General features: G+C 44.5%; 1 protein-coding gene across 2 annotated transcripts in view; it reads left to right on the top strand.

The window, feature by feature from the left end:
* The window catches only part of Slc1a2 (solute carrier family 1 member 2), a 131,972-nt gene that overhangs the window by 90,953 nt on the left and 18,611 nt on the right, over positions 1-22,408 (top strand). For both annotated transcript variants that reach the window (XM_057780396.1, XM_057780395.1), the window contains exons 7-9: positions 4,432-4,665; positions 10,217-10,411; positions 16,035-16,169. In XM_057780396.1, coding sequence (XP_057636379.1) covers positions 4,432-4,665; positions 10,217-10,411; positions 16,035-16,169 — 564 coding nt within the window. The remainder of the gene's footprint in view (positions 1-4,431; positions 4,666-10,216; positions 10,412-16,034; positions 16,170-22,408) is intronic.

Below are 22,408 nucleotides of genomic sequence, written 5' to 3'. Positions count from 1 at the left end.
AGTACCTAACAAAATAGATGCTTTCAGTAGCCCGTTTTCCAGATGCCAACACTAAGCACAAAGGTTGCAAAGCTCTGTTGTCCAGCTGTGTCTAACTCAGTGTCTTTCCAAGTCCGAAGTAGATGAAACGTAAGAGCTTCTGGCTACAAGCTATGCGACCATAGGCAACTTAGACCCATTAAATTCTAATATTCTGATTAGTAAACAAGAATAATTGTAAAATCCATGTCATGAAGCTGCTTTGAGAATTGGGTAAAATGGTGACCCCAGTCATTGAAACTGTTCTGTCCCCACAGGACCACAGCATTTCTACGAATAGGCCTGCGGTTATTCTGTTGCGGCCATTCTCACTATCAATCTAACCCTTCTCTCCTGCATCTCTGTGTGTATTAAGTCTTTAAGAAGTCTGAAAACCCTCTGGTTTTATTGAAAGTTCTATAACTTAACTTTTTGAAAATTCTTTAAAATTTTTTCCAAACCCTAAAAATCTTAAACAGGAAACAAAACTTCTCATAGTCTTCCTCTACTAGAGAAAGAGGTATCTGCCCTTTCTTTGTTTCTACCACTTGACTACTGGTTCTCCACCAACCATACTGTTAAAGAGCCAGGGAAGGTAGCTTTCTTCAAGGCTGCCTCAAAGGAGATAGGGACCACAGCAATGTGCTTTTACAGTGATGGAAAGGAGCTAGGCTCAGACCCAACCGTACTGTGAAGTTGAGAATTTATAATCAAGACTCTGGGATTCTGCTAAGGACCTAGCAGGATTCTTGTTGAAGTCAGGCCAGGTTAGCAAGATATCACAAAGGGGGTGGTGGACCATGAGGAACCTGGTCATAGATGGACAGCCACACACTGAGGATGGAGATACTCACTAAACTGAGTTGGTGGGGTTCTTTGTTAAAACAGTGTTCTAAAGGAAGGAGACAAATAGAGCTTAAGGATGGAGGGACCTAACTAAAGTTTGGTAAAGCAAAGAATTTTTTTCAGTCCATTTGTCCATTCACTCAATAACTAATCCTTTCTAAACTGATGATGATGTGGTGTAACAGTGAATACCACAGAGGATTCTGCCCTATGTGTGCTTTACATTCTAGTGAAAGGCGAGAAGGGAACCAGACAAAAGGAAACAAACACGAATCCAGTTAGTGACAGTCTATGTCACTTTTGCTGTCTAGCAAAAGCAGGGTGCAGGGTCAAGAGTAAAGGAGGTAGGCCTGAGTGACCAGGATGTGTGGGAAGAAGACACGGTCCAGACCTGGCAGACAGCACAGTGAACTGGGAGGAGGACTCTGAAGAGGGGGAGCCGGGAGGGGAGGCTTCTGAGGTTCAGAACCCAGCTGTGGAGCCACTGGAGTGAGAATGGCTAAAATGGTGAAAGGAGGGGGTGATGGTGGAGAGGCAGGCAGGAGTCAGAGCCTCTGGGGCTTTGGGGGCCACTCATGGCTTGAATTTAATTGATTTGTAACAGGAAGCTTGGGGGGGGCACAGTGCCCTTGTAAACAGAACGCAGAGCTGAGAAAACAACCCACCTGTGGGTTACATGGAATCACTCCCTACTTCTGTCCTAATGACTGTGTCTTGAATTGGAAGCGGACCCAGTAATTACTGGGTGTCACTGGCTTCAGAACTGTTGGGTGGAGCCTGAAGCCTCTATTTGCACTTAATTATGGTCTTCATCGTTTCAACTCAGGCAGTTTGAGTGGTAGCCTTGGACTTTGGGCATTTCCCCCTTTCTTTCCCATGGACTCTCATCTACAGTGAGCTCATTCATTGATAGTGGAAGCCCAGGAATACAGCTCAAGTCAGGCGCAGGGAAGTAAGGGCTGTAAGTCCAAGGGCAAAGGCTCTTTTACACCCTCCATTAATATTCATCCAATTAGGGGTGGACAAGTGTTTGGAGTAGCAAGGGCTACTCCATATTCCATCTTCTGTACTCTCAAACTCTCTTGCTTCACCTAGTGGCATTTGGTTAGTGTTTTCTATCTAGAATGGGAGCTGGTGTCAACTTCCTCTGCCCAAACCCCACCTGCTGGGTGCTCCTGCTGAGCCTCTCTCTAGCCCATCTGCCTTTGGCTCAACTGTACTGCCCCGGGGGAATTTTGCAGCTGATCTTCCATGGCTAAGCGCCTTGAAAAGGTGTTTCCTCCATTCTGCAGATGACTTGACCCGGGGGGAAGGGGGGGGGGTGAAAGAGAACTGACTAGCATCCCAAATAGCTCCTATCTTTGTTTCTCTGGATGGCTTTAAAGGGTGATTGGTGTTGGGAAAAGATCTGACCTCTTGGTTCATGAAGATAAACCCTTCAGGGCTCTATAGGAAGGCATTCTGTTCAGTTATTTACAGTCTCCGTGACAAAGTGCTGACGCTGGGGCTCCATAGCTGATTTATGAGATGTTGTGACTATGGGCACACCAGAAGAATATCGAATGGCAAGAAATACGAGGGTTAAATGACATGACAGAATGCTTGTTTTGCACTGCTATTAACGTCTAGGGAAGCTGTCCCCAACCATGGCCAGCCTGCACCCTAGGGAAGAGCAAGAGAGGGTCAGGCTGGAAGTTCCACCAGGAAGAGCGGAGCTACACTAAGGCTCTACTCTGTTGCTCTCAGATATAACCTGGCTCTTTCTGAACAAGGTTTGCTCAGAAGACCATCTGCCATTGGGCAGCCTGCGAGAGGCTGTAGAAAGCCTCATTAGCTCAGACTTGAATGAAGGGGCATGGACCAGGAGAGGCCTTGTTGCCCATGTTTGTGCTATCTGAAGCTGTTGTGAAAGTTTCCAAGAGTCAGGAATCAAACTGAGAAGGATGGGGGAGGGAATCTGGCAGTGTGTACATGGATGCACGTTTGTGCTAAGCTTCACGGCTACTTGGTGATGGCGGAGTCAGCCCCTAGCCCTGATGCCCACGGCGGAAAAATGAGAATATGTCCCCAATGAGGTCCAGTAGTCGGTGAAAGACTGGAGAAAGTCCATGTTTTCCGTATTTAAGGACTCTCATCTGCTCTCCACAGCCTTTCTTAAACTTAGAAAAGGACTGGACCCAGGCCTGATTGAGGGAAGGAAAGGAGGGAGGGAGGGAGGGAGGGAGGGAGGGAGGGAGGGAGGGAGGGAGGGAGGGAGGGGAAAGAGAGTCTCACCTCTTCCCCTTCCCCATTGGAATCCCTATCTGGGGATTTTATTTTCTTCTTCGTTATTCTCAAAAATATGTCTTTAATTGTTAATGAGTTATAAATCTTCCTATAAATATCTTATTTCAACAGACACTATCAGAGTGTGAACAAATTCATGCCCAGCAGTGCCTCTATTAAATAATACTAATACTGGTTATTATTATAATTAATTATAATAAAGAATAGTCTCAGACAATCAAAAACCAAGTCAAAGTGAGAGAGTTTTCCCATGAAGGGGAACGGAACAGTTTCTAAGCCCTCTATAAGATAAGGACAGCATACAAATGTCAATATGGCATTATTGGTATATAGCAATTGTACGCTTACCTACAAGGAACTGGGACAGTGCAGTAAAGGGAAGCAGTTTGGCTTGGTAAGAAAAACTCCAAGGTCTGGGTTTTCATAAGCAGGGATGGTTCTCCTTCTGGCTTTGTGGGCTTGGACTAGTGATTCTCTTTTCCAAAGGACTGTTTCCTTAATTACTAAGTAGTAATACTGAAGGGCAGCTTTTAGGGTTGTGGTCAGGTTAAGAGAGGTTCTGAGTGTGCAGGCCCTGCTATAGTGACTGAAATACAACGAACAGTGCCAGCGTTATTGCTGTTATATGGGGAGAAAGGCTTTCAGGCTTAAAAGTCACCAAACTACGTTTCTCTAAATGCACTCATTGGTTCAGGGGCTTTTATTTTGGCAGGCCCCTCTCTCTAATTCCTTCCATTTTTCCTGGTTTCTCCATCATTTTAAATATATTTCCTAACATCCAATATTTTCAAAAAAAGGTGGACATTTACAAATCCCAGTTTGTACGTTTCCAGAAAGTTCCTCAAGTTAGTCCCCAAATTCTAGGAAGGAATTGAAGAACAAGGATGTCAAACAAGATTCCAGAGGCACAGTTCATCTCTCTCAGCCTTCAACTCAGTGTTTGCAGAAAGATAAGCTCTAAGACGGCAAGGCCTGCCTCCTTTATTCCTAGAACTCACCGTAGCAATAAAGTCTACCTTTGCGCTTAAATCGTCAGAACATGCGTCACACAGTCCATAAAACAGTTAAGCCGGTCAGTTCAAAGTATTGAATCTTCTGCTCACCCTCAGCAAAGCACTGTGTGTGTGTGTGTGTGTGTGTGTGCAGAAAAGCAAACAAACAAATAAAAAAATAAAAAGAGGGAGGGTTTTCCTGCAGGTGCAGTCCCCAGGTGGGATTTAGGTCCTGAATCACTAACTTCACGACCTCTTCAAAGCTATTGTTTCCTTTTCTGTTTTCCAGGTACTCCCCGCTGGGTATTGCCTGCCTGATCTGTGGGAAGATCATCGCCATCAAGGACTTAGAAGTGGTTGCTAGGCAACTGGGGATGTACATGATCACAGTGATCGTGGGCCTCATCATCCATGGGGGCATCTTCCTCCCCTTGATTTACTTTGTGGTGACCAGAAAAAACCCGTTCTCCTTTTTTGCTGGTATTTTCCAAGCCTGGATCACTGCCCTGGGAACAGCTTCCAGGTAGAGGGCGGGAGAAATCACCTTTCTCCATGTTGGTTCTTTTGTTCTATCAGCCACTTCCTGTCTCCCCAGATCTCCCCTAAATTCAGTGAGAATCCCTTTCACATCATATGAAAATATTTTCTAGAAGGTAGACACTTTGAACTGTTGGCTTGTCCTGGGCAGTGCCGAAGCTTCTGGTTAGCCTGGCTGGTTGGCCGCTGCGCTAGAAAGAGAACCTCACAATAAGTTTGGGTGGCTGCACTGTGTGAATTTGCCTAATGTGTTACCTGAAGCACTGATGTAATGCAGCCTTCAGTATTATTCAGAGGTCATAGCATGATGTCGTCTGTTATTATTTCTGCGGGGTTGGAAAGGAAACATGAGACACGTGGGGTCCCACGTGGGTAAACTTTAATGGGAGGGGGTAATAGGTAAGGGATGGGAGTGAAGAGACAAAAGGAAAAGAGGGGGAGGCGGGTTGAGACGCCCCACTTTTAAGGGGGCTGTAGGTGTCTGGGAGAAAATGTCCTGCACATGCGTGGCTTTCCATTGTGCTGCTGGGATTTGTGGTCCACTGAGAGGCTGTATTCTCTGCGCATGTGTGGCCTTGTCTCCAAAAGAACAGCATCGTTCACTTAACACACCACCTGTAGTTTGGAAAATATTATTATTATTATTATTATTATTATTATTATTTTTAAAATAGCTCTTGAGGTTTTCATCAATAATTTTTCAAGAGTGGGAGAATCAACTTGTTTTGAGAAAAGATGTGTCTATTTTTATATTATGTGTCTGTGTAAGTGACTGTGCGTGTGCGCACACACACACAGCTCTCCATACGTGCCTAGTGCCCTCAAAGGCCAGCAGAGTCTTAAGCAGTTGTGTGCTGTCTGATGTGGGTGCTGAGAATGAACCCAGGGCCTCTGCACAGTCGCAGAGCCATCTCACCAGCACTAGAAGGACCAACTCTCACAGGGTAAATGGTGTTTTTTTTTCCTTTCTAACAAGCAGAAACCAGCTAATTATTTGACTTTAGCATAAACCTCTTACTGGACAATTCTACCCTAACTCACCCTACTTGAATCCAGCTTAAATGATGTGACCTTGCTAGAAAGTCATCTCCTGCTTCATTATCTGCTTCTAGCGCCTAGGAAATCAATAGTGACCTCAAACATAGGCAACAAAAAGTAAGTTTTTGAATATAGTCTTGAACCAAAGTTAGCAAAAAACTAGTTAAAAAAATAATAGAATTGTAGAGTTTTAAAGACTGAAAGTTTTGCTCTTCAGACTGAAATTGATGTTTTACTTCTGACATCTGTCTTTGCATCATAAAACTGAGCCCAAGATCATAACTGAGAGTCTAGCAAATACCAAAACCTGCAGTGGAAGGCCACCAGGGCCAGCTGCTGAGCCTGTGTCCTGCTAGTGAGGTCCCCACTTAGTGGCATAGCATGGCTGGAGGGTCAGGCAGTCAAAGTCGCCTCAAATGACCCAACAGCCACATGGGAAGCCAAATTATATTTGCATATTGCAAGCCAGCGAGAATTCAATGAGAATAGAATATGAGCTTTCAGAAAAGGCACAAATGTGAACAGTACTGGGGACCAGACTCAGCATCCTGTTTCCTGAGATGAAGGGAAACACTTCAAAAATTCCCTTTTACTTCCTTATGCTTTAAATCCTCTGCAGATAAATGTCTGTATCCATGAAAACACTGTTCTTCAGAGAAAAATCAACCATTTACCCCCAAATAGAAACCAACCTTATTTATCTTTTTGTTATTTGATCATAAATATCTCTTTAGTGACAAAGTTCAGACAGAATAAAATTTTGAGGAAGACACTGAGCCTCACCAGACAAAGTAGGTATTCAGATAATAACAGTATGCAATGACCTTGTTTTTTTTTTTTTTTTTTTTTTCTATGTATATATGCTGCTCTAGAAACTTCTATTCTTTTCCATGGGCCAAGAGATCATGAAAATCTTATCTATTAATATAATAGATTTTTGCTACTATTTTTGTGAACTTTATTATAGTATACAGGATATGAAAGGCTGGGGAGATGGCCTAGCAGTTAAGAGTGCTTGCTGCTCAAACCGACCGTGTTTGAGAGAGTCTCTCTCTACCCACTCACCAGAGCTGGCTAGTCGGTATCTGTGTTGCTTTGATGGATCTGGGTTTGGTTTGCAGCACCCAAATGGCAGCTCACAACCACCTGCAACTCCAGCTCCAGGGGATCCAATACACTCTTTGTTGTCTTCCCTAGGTACCAGGCATGCACGTACATGCATGTGGACAAAGCACTCAAGCACGTAAAATAACATGAATCACTAATGAAGCACCTTACTCTAGCGTACCCGAGTGCAGAGGTGTAAATCCGAAGCACACCCACTAAACAGGGCGCACCTCTGTCAGGCTCCCTGATGGTCCCCTCAGGATGTAGTCTAGACCTGGTCTTGCTGAGTCAAGGAGTGCACACTGGTAGTGTAGGGATGCATCACCAGTCAACACTGCAGAAAGTCTCAAATTTAATATCCCCACCGACTGTGTTTGAGAGAGAGTCTCTCCCCACCCACATCTCTGTTGCTCTGGTGCATTCCAGTCTTATTGATGGCAAAGCTACTCAGCAGATTTGCATATATTTGATTACAGACGAGGAAAAACATCTTTTTATTTCCTATTGCCTTTTCCTCCCCATTCCTTGCCTCTTGAGTCATGTGTGAGCCAGCTCGTTGTTTTCCTTTGTGGATATTCATCCTTTCCTGGATGGCTTTCAGACTCGCTTTATGCATGCAAGTTATTAACTCTTCCATCACACACGACAGCTAAGAAGCCTCCGCACTAGACATGTGGCTTGAAAATAAATAATGATTCTTGATACTGGGAGGTTTTTTTTTTTTTATATATATATATATGTATACATTCAAAGCTGTAAATACTCTTTTGTTATTTAGAAATTCAATTTTGCTAAAATGTTTTTTTCTACATGAATTATATCATAATGCTTCACATTTTTCTAGTGCTCTCGTGAATTTTGTCATTAAATTGTTTTAAAAATTATTATTATTGTTCTTTTGAATAGTCAGGCCATTATCCTAGTAACTTTAAAAGGCAAGACAAATCCTAAAGAAATATGGATGGCATTAAATCAAACTCAAATGCTTATCTAAAGAAAGCCTCAAATGTTAGACCTGTTCCCCTCCCTTACTCCGTATTATAGGGAGAAAAATATGGTTTTCATCTTCACTTAAAATGTGGCTTTTGCCTGGATGTGGAGTTCCCCTCTCTTAAAAGGCAACAGGCAAGACGCACATTCCAAGAACTGAGTCATGGTGTCTTTCCATAATGGGCAAAAGGGGGAAAATATCCAGCACCCAGAAACAGCCCATTAAACACTGCTCTGCCTCGCTCTGCTGAAGGCAGACTCTGGCCAGTTACTTCTCACATCACTGTAATGAAACACCGGCAGAAACAACCTGAGGAAGAAAGGTTTGTGCTGGCTCAGGGTTTAAGGAGACACAGTCCACTATGGGGCGGTGTATTCACGATAGCAGGAGCTCATGATGATGCCTTCTCCTAGTGCCAATCAGAAAGCAGAGGTGGGGCCTGAAGCAGAGCCAAGGCTAAAAGCCTCAAGATCCATCCATCTGGCCTATATCCACTTAAAGCCTTCCATCCCAAAGGTTCCAAACCGCTCCAAACAGGGCCACCACAACAACCATAGCAACACTGAGGGTGGCTGACTGGTGTTTCTTGATGGACACAGAGGCTGGTATCAGAGAAGTTCTCTGGCTTCAGTGAATGCCATTAATCATAGGAAGAATCTCAAGTATTTAGACATTACTATTAGCAACATCCTAGGACCTCTCTGATGGGAGCCGGAAAGCAGTCAGTGCTGGAGTAGCCAGTCTGTGCGCACAGGAAGTCACTGAAAATCTCACATCCTAGTTGGGATTAGTGGAGGTTATGTGAATTTGGAGGGCATACATAGAAAACCTGCTCAGTAGAAGCCTAGGAACTGCTTTCATGCTTGGCAAACCATTGTCCCAGGCTCTCTGTCCAGAATCCCGGCCACCAAAAATGATAGAGTAGCCAATTTAGATCAGTTATGGTATCTGGGAAACCTTTGAAACAGTCCCAGGAAATGGGGAGATGGGGGAGGGGGAGGAATACAAGGACACCAGCTTCTAATTCCAGCAGCTGAGGCAGCGAGCCAGGAACATGGTATTTCCTGCATGCAAATGAGAACAAAGGCTCACTTTTTCCTTGGGCTTGTAAGGCTTTTGTAAAGGAGACACATACACCCCCAGGCCCAATTAATTGACTTCTCCCACCCCAAGACCAGCAGGAAGCACAGCAGAGCCCTGGTCTGTAACCACAAAAAATGTTTTGACAGCTTAAGGTGTGGACTTTGGTGTCTCTTATTTTATAGCTTTCAGATTTATTGGTCCAGAGTAGATCCCGGGACCAGCACATCCCTAAACTGACCTTTTCTCCCACTGAGAAACCGAGACCTTTGTGAACTTGTCCAGTCTTGTTGAAGCCCCAGTTGTAACTAGCATGAGGGTTTAACTCTGACTAAGGTTTGTAAGCACCTCCAAATACTGCCTGCAGTGGAAAATTTCCAATTCACTTAAACAGGACAAAAGCAATCAAAGCAAGACAAACTGCAGCACAGTCCCATGTTGTCTGGCTCGTTTGCTTGATTTCAACATTATTTAAACTTTGAACAAGTCCACCCAATCTCCTTCGCAGTACCGTCTAAAACGATGTAATGTTCTGGCCTCGAGGAAGCCTTGTTCTCTTAGGTGTTCTATTTTAGAAGACGTAGGACTATGCCAGATCTTCTCGCCTCTAAGGGCGGATCCAACGGTTGGATCACCAGCCCAAGCCTGGGAGGAGTGAAAGTGAAGTCACTCTTCGTGGCCTTTGGCTACAGATCACATGATTTCCTGCCCTGTCCTTGTAGAGACTTAGGGCTGGCTGGAGGCCCTGTCTCTGGGAGTTTCACTGTATGTCAAGTTCCCCAGTGGACTGTTTAAAGCTTGGGTTCGTGATGGAGGGTACACACCATGTTTGCCCAGCATTCTCCAAATGAGTATACCCCACTCAAGACAGTTCCCAGGGGCTCGATGCAGTCCAGGCCGTCATTTTGTTGGAACAGCATTTCTGGCATGAAGTTATGGGTCATTCAGAAATTCCTCATTCTATTTTGCTGTTGACAGCTGATTGCTTTCTGACATAATTCTTTTGCAGCCCAGTTCATGTGCACAATCAGATGTGCTCGAAGATTTGTCCTAAGATGGAAATAGGAACTGAAGAATAGAGGACTTGGCAGGCACTGGGTAGCTCTGAGGAACCAGAACCAACTAAATATTTTGTTGCCTATCAGCAGCTTACTAAGATTGAATTTAAACTCCCAACTCACTTAAGAACAATGTTTCTAGTTACTATTTTTGGCATGTCACACTGATTAGAAAACAGAGCAAAAATTTGCAGTGTCATTCTGGTTTGGGCTTTGTCCTGTCTCTAAAGCAGTCTTTCTGTCTCTCTCTCCACTGCCCCCAGTGCTGGGACTTTGCCTGTCACCTTCCGTTGCTTGGAAGACAATCTAGGGATTGATAAGCGTGTGACCAGGTTTGTCCTCCCGGTTGGAGCAACCATCAACATGGATGGTACAGCCCTTTACGAAGCCGTGGCCGCCATCTTCATAGCCCAGATGAATGGTGTCATCCTGGACGGAGGGCAGATTGTGACCGTAAGGTGAGCAAAGCACCCGCGGAAGGAGCGGAGAAGCATCCATCTTCCTTACTCTCACTCCGTGTGAACTCTGCTTGATGGAAGCCGCTCGAGTTTCCGTTCCAGTGAGGCACAGTGAAGGAACGACTGGCAGACTTCGAAAGGGGAAGACTGTGACAGGAAGGGAAGGGGCTACTGGTATATTACGCATGCCCACTCACGTCACAGCCCAGACATGATGTGACCAGTTAGTTGTATGCTCATTCAACACACAAGGAGAATTAGGCTTGGAAGGATAGTGGCTTGTCCCAGGCTATACGACTCGTCTGAGCTGGCATGGCTGTGGCTGGGGTGACATTTACTAATTTGGGGTCAATTATCCTGTCATTAAAATACGTTCCCTTCTGGGTAGGCTAGCCATCTCAGTGCATAAAGGTACTTGCCACCAGACTTCCATCCTCAGGCCCAACATAATGAAAAGAGACAACCAAATCTTCTGGTCTCCAGACATGTACTGTTTGCACACATAAATATGCAAGATTAATATTTTAAATATGCTCTTTTCAATGTTCCAAGGCATGACGGTACACATGATGAACTACTGAGATTCCTCAGTATGACATAGGATATGTTAGTGTAAATAAGTAGCAAACAATTGTGCTTTCACTAATGCGTTCATTTATTGCCTGTATTTACTATTGTTTTGACAGTGAGAACGTGGTCCCGAGAGGTCATCTAAAATGCATCGCTTCTCCATAAACGGAGATCTTATTTGTAGGTAGAGTCATTGATGGCTTCAGCCTTCAATCTGTCCAATGTTGTGCTGACATTATACTATGAAATCATTTTAGTATCGTCACTGCTACTTCAACTAGGAACTTCTGTTAAACTAGGAGCCAGTTCTCGGCTTTAGTTAAAATAAAAAAACACAACAAAAAGCCAGTGAGCTACCTCCTGGTCCCACTTAGTCCCACTTAGTCCCACTCCCTCTCGCAGTGTCTTGAATTCCCATCTACAAATGAGGAAGGCACTCAGAGTTGAGGACTGTTGATGTGGCAGTTGGTGGGCCGAAGCCAGCTGGGAGCCTAGCTGTTTGTTCTGTGATGTGCTGTAAAATAATTAGAATGTTAGTGTCTTTCAGACAGGTGTTTTCCATTTGCTGGTCACCCCCAGCCCTCACCACCCAGACCTGGCCTTGTCACCTACCACCGGTGCCTATCCCTTTAAGGCATTTAAAGTGATTACTTTGGGATGTTGTGAATTATGTTCCCTTTCTCTCTCAGATTCTGTGAGACTGGTAAATACAACGGCTAGATGGATCTCATTCTGTATAATTACTGTACTTACAGGCAAAAGAAAATCCAAAGAACTGTAACAACCACAGCCCCACGGATTCATTTTGAGAAAAGATTAGACTGACATGGAGATAACTTTTAGCTTCTAGAGTGAGAACTCCAGGCTCGTGGGGCCCCTGTGGCCTTCTTCATATCACACCTCAGACATTCTAGCAATCTGCAAAGGAAGGATGGCTTTTGTCCCCATTGCAAACCCCTTAGGCAACCTCTTTGCACGCCCTACCCCTTCCCTTTCCCTAACTCAAAAGCAGCCTTTAGAATAATGGTTCTGTTGGTCTCGCCTCCATTGCACATGAAAAAGAGGCCATACCCTTTGTGTCCAGATTCATGCAATGAACTTTCTGCCCTTCAAACCCTTGACAATAAGGTCTTCTCTACTTTAGAATGACAGCTGGTGTCTGGCCTGTAGCTCATTCTGTAGGAGGCCTTTGGTTGTCTTAGGATCACTTTAGGTGACAATCTTAAGAGTCAGGGAAGAGGGGTCATTTGTATCTGATTCTCCCCATGTTGAGCTTATTGAAAGGTCAGGCTCAGGCACTGGAAATTGAGGTTCTCAGTGTTTTAGGGGCTGACATCCCAGACACCCCAGAGAGTCGCCACCACAGGGCCCTGCCTCATTTATCTATCTGGGAGCCTTTTAGCCAATTGAGAACTATTTTTGTTGGGTTACTATTTCCTTTCATTTCCTTATAGCCATTCCAGAATATTTTAATGAACATTCCATACACATCAAATCTTGGCTGAACAACTAAGTAAGAACAAAATGAAACCTTACCAGGCTTAACATATGATTTGGAAATACAAATAATGCCTTGTGAAGCCATCTCATCTGGCAGATGAGGAGCCTGAGACTCAAAGATTCTAGTCATCCAAAGGATGGCTAAAATTCAAGTTCCCAAATTTGGATATATTTTTCTGCTTACTAAAGATTAATTTGTGGCCTTTGGGGTGACTTTAGAAAAATGGGTAATGGGTCTGTGTATCTCAGCTGGTGAAAATAAAGCATGAAGAAAGAAAAGAACACCTTCCCAAGATCATGCTTATAAATGGTGAAGTAGGACTTGAACCCAGGCCACCTCAAAGTGGGTCACACTGCTTCTGCTATAATTGGACTAATTCTGCTATTGGACTGCCTTTGTGTGTTGATTTATCAGACCTTACAGACACCTTTGCTGTATATGCTAGAGTAGAACTTCCATCATCCTCATATGTACCACAAAGGCGGCAGTCACAGAATTAAGGTGGCCGGGAGCATCATATGTGGCACATATCACCCTATCAATGACAATCAATAAAGTCAAACAGCAATCCTATTATAGTAACTGAAAATGTGGCTATGGCACATTTAATTTGAGTACCACAAATTAACCACAATGGGAAGCCTGCTTCAGATCAGAGTATCAAACATGGCTCTTGTCCTAATAGATATCACCTGAGACTTCCAGCTTCCCATGCTTAAAAACTCTTAGGTGAGAGGGCCTCTTGCCTTAATGAAGCCTTTGGCCAAGCAGTGATGGCTTCATGATCTTTCATTCTTGGCCTCGACGGCAACCAGGCTTACCATCCAGTGCACACTGTGAGATTACAATTAGGGCAATGACTAAGTGATTGGAATGTCATCGGCATTACATAATTTAATCTACTTGGGATTTATTTTATATTAACAATGCTACTGTTGGGAAATTTCACCGAGAAATTGGATAAGGTTGGCCATATATGTTTAAATCTTGGCCTCTGGGCAAGTTAAGTCAAATCCTCCTTAATTGTAGACATCGGAAGGTCTGCTTTTACAGGCTCCCACAGGGCGTCTGTGCAGTTCTCTGCCTGCAATGTGTCTGGGGGAAAAGTAGCCAAGTCTAGTTTTATGTTGCGCTGTTGTGTAAATCCTTCATTTTCTCTTCTCCTTCATGTATGAGAGCAATGACCAAGAACTTTACGTATGTTTAGTAAGTCACCGACCTCCCAGGGTCATCAAGAGTCAGCATGCAACAGTATCAAGCAGAGGAGTGTTCAAATCCCAGAAGACCACATTGGATCTTAGTGACCCTAAGTGACCCCACCCACCCAATCCCTGGCTGTCTTATGGTGAAATAACATGCTTATGTTCCTTGCATGGTTATTGTCAGGTTCCTCTTTGATGTTGTGTACATAGAACTTGGCAGAGCCTCCAGGAACTTGACTCTGGAGAAACCAGCCAGGGAAGTGGAATATCAGACAAAGCAGAACAAGCCGAGGGACCAGCGGCAGGTTGAGAATTCTCTAGAACACGATCTGTAGGAGGGCAAAGTTACTGTTAACATTTGACTCCCAACAAGAATTTTATGTACATATAAGACTTTGTTTCCCAGAACCAAAAACTAGTTAGATCGAAATGGCCACAGAACTTGTAAGAGTGACTCATGGCCAAAGCAACGGATGCTGTACATCAGACAACCAAGGCTAAGGAAGACTGGAACCCAGGAATCCCCTCTTCCCTTCTGTTCTGTTCTTACTGGGGAAGGTCTGAGGATTTCCAGCTGTTGGGGCTTCAGGGAAGTTTCTCTCCCACAACTCTTGATAAGAATGACAGTTTGTTGGCCAGGGGGTTGTGATGTGCCCAACCTCTCTTAAGTGCCTTTGCACTTATTGGTTCCTAAAAGCTGCTGGCTACCTCATGAGTGAGATCCCCTCCCCACTCCTTTGCACAGATGTGGAAGTCAAGGTACAAAGAGATGCAGTCGCCCAAAGTCATGTGGTTGACAAGTAGTGGAGCTAGGATTTGAACCTAGGATATTTTTAAAAAAAGAAAAAGAAAAGAAAACTGAAAAAAAAAGTTACTATACACCGTCTGCTCTCTCAAATGAATTCAGCCATGGAGTTCTCTAAAACCCAACACCAGCGCCATGTTGGTGTGACAAGGAAAGGGCACAGACATGTTCTGTAGATGACACCATGAACAAATATGCCAGCCCACTGGCGCTCCAAGGACTTTCCTTTCCTTCACGTCCCTCTCAATTACAGGCCTTGAGGTCCCAGGCCTGATCACATTGATGGTCTGACTTGGTTAAAGCCTTTTGAGAGCCTGGGGTTTGGGGCCCAAGTAGCTGTTCTAGAAACATTCTGACGTTTTAACTCCGAAGCAAGCAGCCCCCATTTTCATCAGCAGTCACAAAACCACACTGGGGAGGCTTACTTTAAGAAACAACATTCTGTTAAGAAGGGGCAGTTCCAAGTCCCAAAAGATGGCTTGCTTGATAAACACAGGGACCTGAGTTCAATCCCCAAGCCCACATAAAAATACCAGGCATGGCGGCAAGTGTGTTTCATCCTAGTATTGGAGCGTGGAAGGCAGGCAGATACCTGGGACACAGTGGCTAGCCAGTGAGCTCTAAGCCAATGAGAAGCCCTGCCTCAAAGGGAACGGTGGTGTCCTTGAAGATGGCATCCAAGATTATCTTTTGACCTTTATGTGTATAAACTAGCAGCAATATATACACCCCCACACACCTAGGCAATTAAAAAGGAAAAGATTGAGTGTATAAAATGACATAAAAGTCACTGCCAGTTGGTGAGCCTCAAGAACCCTCTGGTATGTAGTCAGGACACTTGAACCAAAGATTAACCTTTGAACTCTGCGGAGAGTTTAACATGGTGCCAGGTATGCTCCTGATGTTGCTTGAAACGTTGATGGAAAGTGCATGAGAAGTTTCCTTTTATTTCATTATCGTTACGTGGCCCCCTCTTTCTGAATAATGTCTTTTCCAGCCTTGGGGGACGTGTCCCGGCAAGTGAAGCTGAATGTCTCCTGGAATATGTTGATTGTTTCCCCTGATGTCCACTCAGTCGGTTCTGTATATTTTCTAACCTCAGCTCTCGTGTTAATATTGGCAACCATCTCCTCAGACTCTCCACGTCGTCCAAAGAACTGTGGCACTCACAGACACGTGGAGGCTAAACAGAAATGAATGCAGTTGTGTTCCCGCAGGAGGGCTGAGGGTGATTTATTTCTTCATCGTTAATATTTCCATGCCTGTTTTAGAACTCAGAACGCCTTCATACTGTATCCCTTAGGCTAATTGGGCATCACAAAGGGGATGCAACTCCAATCCATGAATTTATAAGCTTTCATTATTGTTAAGCTCAGTTCCTGGATAGTAGTATTTCACATTTCTTTGTTCCTTGGAGAAAAAAGGAGATTTTTAATGATCATAGGAAAATTGGAAGATTTTTTTTTCTTATCTATCTATAAGATTGCCAAAGATAAGTTTGCCAATCTTTTTCTTCCCCTGACCCGGCTCTCTCTGTTCTTGCAGCCTCACAGCCACCCTGGCGAGCATCGGTGCAGCCAGTATTCCCAGTGCCGGGTTGGTCACCATGCTCCTCATCCTAACTGCTGTGGGCCTGCCAACGGAGGATATCAGTCTGCTGGTGGCGGTGGACTGGCTCTTGTAAGTGCCTGTGGGCCGGGTTCTTCTGGGGATTGTGCGTGCTGCCTTCTAGGAGTAGACAGGTGACAAGATTGTATTAAGACTTTAGCCAATCTCCCTTGGTAATTCTGTGTGTCCTCTCTCTCCCCTCTCCTATAAAAGTTATTACGTCTACATTTCCATTATTTTATATTTTACCACGGGGCTTGTGGTTTACTGGCAAGGTTCCAGCATGTCTGTCTCCTATGGAGGCTACATGGTGTCTCACTGACTCCACCTTCTTTCTCCCAGCATTCAGTTTAGTTACCCCTCACAACTCTACTCTGCCCTATCACAGTCCAAAACAGCTTCTTTATTCATTAACTAATAAAAGCAGCACATATACAGAAAAACTTCCCACATCATCTACACAGGAGGACTAAAGGATTAAAAAGTAATTTGAGGTCCAGTAGTCTAGTGGAGGGGTCATATAAATCATAATACAGGAATAAAATATAGCAATGAGAGGATCTTGGGCTACAGCTCAGTTGGCAGAGTGCCTAGCTTCCATTCCCATCACTGCATAAACCAGGCTACATGGTTCATAGCTGTAATACCAGCATAGGGCAAACACAGCTGTATCAAAAAGAAAATGTATCAGTAATGATCCAACTAATGATATATGCAAAGAATTTCAAGATGATCTACTGAGTGAATGGAGCCATATACACAAGAACGTGCACTGTGTAACTGCATTTACATGAAACTCCCAGAGAAGACACTATAAGCCATAGCTGTGAAAAGTTATCACTGGTTCCCTGGCATTAGGAAACTTTGAGGAATGATAGAAATATCCACTATTCACAGGTGTTTTTATTTGTCATAACTGGTTGAACTATGTGCTTTAAAAAGTTGGTACATTTTAATGTACATAAGTTACAACTAAATGAAGCATAATTTAAGACAACATACAGTTAAAAGCACAATGTTGAAAAGAGTTATCTATGTCAGTCTAAGATAAAAGGGCAAAAAGGAGCTATCAGAAAGCAGTAGAAGTGGTTGCTGAATCTGGGTGCGCACATGTGTCTGATCCTGTAACAGGCTATGCCAGTCCTGAAAGTTTGCTGTTATCATTGTCATACCATAGGTCAGCCCTAGGCCTGCCTGCTTCTGGAATTCTTCATTTTCTTGCTCCTGGTCAGATTTAAGTTTCAGAAGGCAGGGCTAGCTGTGCAGAGTTATACTGATAAGAAGCCCAGAGCTCCTTGGGTGGAGGAGATGCAGGACATCCCTATCAAAGTCGCCTGTGCAAAGGCATGGGGCTACACACTGTGTGGAGACTTACGTGATGGCAGGTGCGGTAAGGCGAACAACACCTTGAAGACCATGCAGGAAGGCTGAATCTGACTGTGTGCATTTCGCCAGGCTGCATTTCCCGATGAAGAACATTTTACTAGTGTAGAAGATTCATAGCCCATTTATAAAGGTGGACAAGCCTGGCTAGAGCATCTCTAAGCAGGGAGATTGGAATAGAGCCTCCCTAAGGCCTTGAAGGACACTGCTGTTTATTGAACATCATACCAATGTATCACATCCAGTTTTGCAGTGCTGGACAGTGTCACCAGCCTTAACATAAGAGGTGTACTGTGACAAGCGTTAGCAGAGATGGAAAGCCAAAATGCCTGCACTTCCTTTTCAGTTTTCAGGATGAAGAAGCCACTCAAGTGTACATAGTCACACTCTTCCAGAAATGCAAAGCCTGGAAGACACGGGGGAAGGCTAGAAGGAGAACTCTGGTCTCTTCACATCTGTGCCTGATGTTTGTGTGAACAGTAGGGATTGGTTTGGGGCAAGAAGAGGCTCGGTGAACACAATCTGTTCAGTCCCATGGGGCTGCCGAGAAGCCATGTCCCTTTCTGGTTGCCTCTTTCATGTCAGAGGTGTGTTGCAGAGAATGGCTTGACTAGGACCTCATGTCTGACTCTGCAAGCCTCTCATATTCTCACGGAGAGCCCTTCTCTGACAACTTCCTTTTTTTTCTGTGCCCTGTGTTGGCTGTGGTATCTACTCAAGTGAGGCAGCTATGAGTTGGTGGTGGCCCAGGGTGAGAAGGACTAGGAGGGAGTCAGATGAAGGAGACAAAGGTGTGAGGTGAGATACGGGTGAGGAAAAGGACCAAGGGGAGAGGAAGACATTGTCAGTGTTTGGGGACAGAGGACATAGTAGGAGTCTGCTAACCTTAACCCCACAAGACGTGACAAAGGCAGATAGCCAATTCTGTCCCCCTTCCCCTGTCACTCCTTGCTTTTATTCTCTTCCAGCTTTTCCCTCTTGAGCCTCCTCAGTTTCTGCTGTGGAGTCTCTTGTTTGCTGCAACTCCATTGCCTCATCCCTTCTTGATTTTTTTTTTCCTGAAGCCTGAAATCCGCAATTAGAATTAATCTTTCAGGGCTAGGGAATGGCTCACGTAGTAATTTCCTTACAAGCCTGAGGACCAGAGTTCATTCTCCAAAATCCATATAAAAATAGTAGGTGTGGGCCATCAGCATGACTCAGGGAGAAAAGACACACTTACTGTGCAAGCTGACAACCCACGCTCCATACCCGGAACCCATGTAAAGTGGAAGGAGAGAACCAACTTCACAAAGTGGTCCTCTGTTCTCTACATAAGCATCATTGTGGCACGCACACACTAAAAAATTATAAACTAGTCATAGTGATGCATGCATTGTAACCCCGCATTGGGGAGGCAGAGACAGGCAGATTTGTGGCCAGACATCCTAGCCAAATCAGTAAGTTCCAGGCTGGTGAGCGGCAGGAGAGCCTGACTCACAAACAAGGCTGGCGGTCTGTGATAAAAGTGGCTGAGAGCTGGGGTTGGTTTCTGACATGTCTCCCATACACATATACACTTGCACACACAGGAACCATCACACTTGTGCTTGCACACATGCACACGAATGCACACACAATTTCAACTCTTATACATTTGTGCTGGTGGAGCAGTCCCCTGTCACGCCAGGGTCTTAGAGTGGCGAGTAAGGAGTGACGTCACCAGGAATGAGGGAGAGACACACATTTGGCAGATATGGCAGCATCTCTGCGTTGGCTCTATGGAGGATGTCTTAGACAAGGACACTGCTAATCACAAGGGTCAGTGTCTTGCTGAGGCACAGTAGAGCTAGTATGACCAGGACAGGGACCCTTTAGATGACTCTGTTGTCTCTTCTTCTTCTTCTTCTTCTTCTTCTTCTTCTTCTTCTTCTTCTTCTTCTTCTTCTTCTTCTTCTTCTTCTTCTTCTTCTTCTTCCTCTTCCTCATCCTCTTTTTCCTCCTCATCTTCTTCTTCCTCCTCCTCCCCCCCTCTGTTTTTCAAGATAGGGTTTCTCTGTGTAACAGCCCTGGCTGCCCTAGAACTAACTGTGGACCAGGCTGGCCTTGAACTCACAGAGATCCATCTGCCTCTTCCTCCTGAGTGCTGGGACTAAAGGTGTGGGCTACTACCACCCAGTCTCTCTGTTGTTTCTTTTTTTCCCCTTCTTTTTCTTTATTGTTTTTATTGAGTTATATATTTTCCTCCGTTTTCCACCCTTCCTTCTCCTGCTCCTTCTACCCTCTCCCATGATTCCCACACTCCCAATTTACTAAGGAGATCTTGTCTTTTTCTACTTCCCTTGTAGATTAGATCCATGTACGTCTCTCTTGGGGGGTCCTCTCTGTTGTCTAGGTTCTCTGGGATTGTGACTTGTACGTTGGTTTTTCTTTGCTTTGTGTCTGTTGTTTTTTAATTGTCACCACAAAGTCTGTCGATGGAGAGGGGAACAGAGAGGCCCGGAGTAGGAAAAGCTGGAGAAGATGGACCTCCTACATGGTCTTCCCCACGGGTTTTATTTTTTTCCCCTTAAAAATTCACATTGGCATTTCACTTTCATTTGAGCAGAATTAAGAGATGGGACTTTAAGATCTGCTTGCTCCAGGGAGAGTGGCACTGGTGCCACCATACAATGATGAGTTCAGTCCTTTCTTCCTCTTGATTTGCCCTGTTACCTTCTAGCATTTGATGGCACAGGAGCACAGCCATACCAGGTTCTGGTGCCTTCATCCAAGACTTATCAGGCCCTATAGCTCTAAGAAAAATCAATTTCTGTTCTTTACAAATAGCCCAGTCTCAAGTGTTTTGTTATAGTACTACAAATGGACAAAGACATTCTTGAGTCTATGTACTAAAAACCAAGAACCTTTTGTTTGCCCTGTTTTCTCTTTTTTCCTCCTATGATTAAACTATAACCAGTAACCTAATGAAGTAGGACAGTGATGTAGGACCAAGGCCTTAGCTACTCTTACAATTCAAGTTCTCCAGCCCCATCATGTCTGCCACCATGAGCCCTGGAGTTCTTGACAGTCTCCTGCTCTCAAGCCTGTTGTCTGAGAGTCACTTCATGACATATTCAAGACCCTTCCTGTGTGTTGGTGGAGCATCAGGGCTGTGTCCCGCCACCAGGTTAGCTTTACCTGGAATAATTACAAGGAAACTGCATTCTTTTAAACACTGTCTGGCCCATTAGTTCCAGCCTCTTATTGGCTAGCTCTTACATATTGATCTAACCCATTTTTAATATTTTGTGTAGCACCACAAGCTGGCTTACCAGGAAAGATCTTAACCTGCGTCTGTCTGGAGTGGGAGAATCATGGCGACTGCTTGACTCAGCTTTCTTCTCCCAGCATTCTGTTTTGTCTACTCCGCCTACCTAATTTTCTGTCCTATTAGGCCAAGCAGTTTTCTTTATTAGTTAATCAATGAAAACAACAGATAAGATACAAGACCCACCTCTATCACCTCTGTCTGACCTGAATGTTAGCAAATGGAATAGGAGGACTGGATCTTCTCTGCTCACCCCATGCAATGTCTACATGCTCACACTGTGTGGGAGGGTATGGTGTCCTAACTGTATGCCTGCAGTGTGCCAGCAGGAAGAATGTTGACCAACAAAAAGGATGATCCATCTGGATTCATTTCCTTGAGGAAATCATGCAGCAAACAAACAAACAAACAAACAACCTTCCAGGGCTGGAACAGGAAAGACGAGCACAATGCACCAATGGAAAGCTCTTTTCTAGTTCTAAGGCTCTGATCTCAGAGGGGCTGAGGCCATGTGGTCAAGAAGGAAAGAGGAAGGAAGAGTGGAGGATCTTGGGAAGATGGGCATCGGAGTTGGGTCACATCTGCTTTCAATCAGTACTGATGTCACATTCGTTTCTACCAGAGAGCATTCTGGAAACAAGCGCCCGAACTTGCTAAGCTCCATCCTTTGGATGCTGATCACTGGTGTTTAAGTGGGGCAGGGGGCTGGGTTGAGATAGGGTTGCAAGGGGAGGTTGTCTGGTCCTTAGAAAAGTAGTTTGTGGAGGAAGAGCAGAGAAAAAGAGACAGTGGTGAGTGTTTTCTTCTTTAGGCAAAATCTGTAAGGTTTTTTTTTTTTTTTTTTTTTTTTTTTCTGCTAGCAGTTTTTCAATTTAAAACCAAACAGAGCCTGTGGAGACATTTAATGTGTCACAGTATTTGTCAATTGCTGGAGCTGATCCAGCCTCCTTACAGCTCACTAAGCCCCAGCACGTCTCTGTGGGCAAGCTTAGCTGTTCTGTAAATGTCATGGCGAAAAACAAGGTTCTAGAACATTTCCAAACGCCTAGGTCCTGAAGTATGAAAAAATCAGGCCTGGTTAATACTTGAACCATCTCCTGGGACCCAGGAAACCTTTGTATCCAAACTCAGATATCTATAAGAAACTATTGGAGGATGGTAAAGACGGAAGATGAAGGAAAAACTGAGACCCAATACCAAAATCAGTTCCTGGGCCTGGCAAGAGCTATTAAGGGAAAACCACATACAGTGACATCAGCATGTATGTGTGCTCCACATCTCAGAAGACACTCAGTTAGGAAGGTCTTTTCTGGACTCATATTTACTAAGCAAGGGTAAGTGTGACTGAGATGACATCTACAAAATGTTACCTAACATGGTCCCCACCATGTGGGACACTCCATGTGTTACCACCCCTTTCTGGAGGCAGCAGAGCTTTGGTCCTCAAACCGAGTCTGCACCCAATATGATGTGGATTCAGGAGGTATAAGATGGAGCTCAAGTACTGACATGTCTTCTGAGTTCCCAGGCGGTGCTAATGATGGGGTCCAGGGGGATCTCACGCCTGGGAAAATGAGCTAGAGTAGGGAGGGAGTTTGTGATCAGCCAGGATCTAAGCGCTCTCTATTGAATGACTGTT

The sequence above is a fragment of the Chionomys nivalis genome, chromosome 9, assembly GCF_950005125.1.
Source record: "Chionomys nivalis chromosome 9, mChiNiv1.1, whole genome shotgun sequence".
NCBI lineage: Eukaryota > Metazoa > Chordata > Mammalia > Rodentia > Cricetidae > Chionomys > Chionomys nivalis.
Note: the sequence above shows the minus strand (reverse complement) of the source record. Positions and strands in the feature narration are given on the sequence as shown.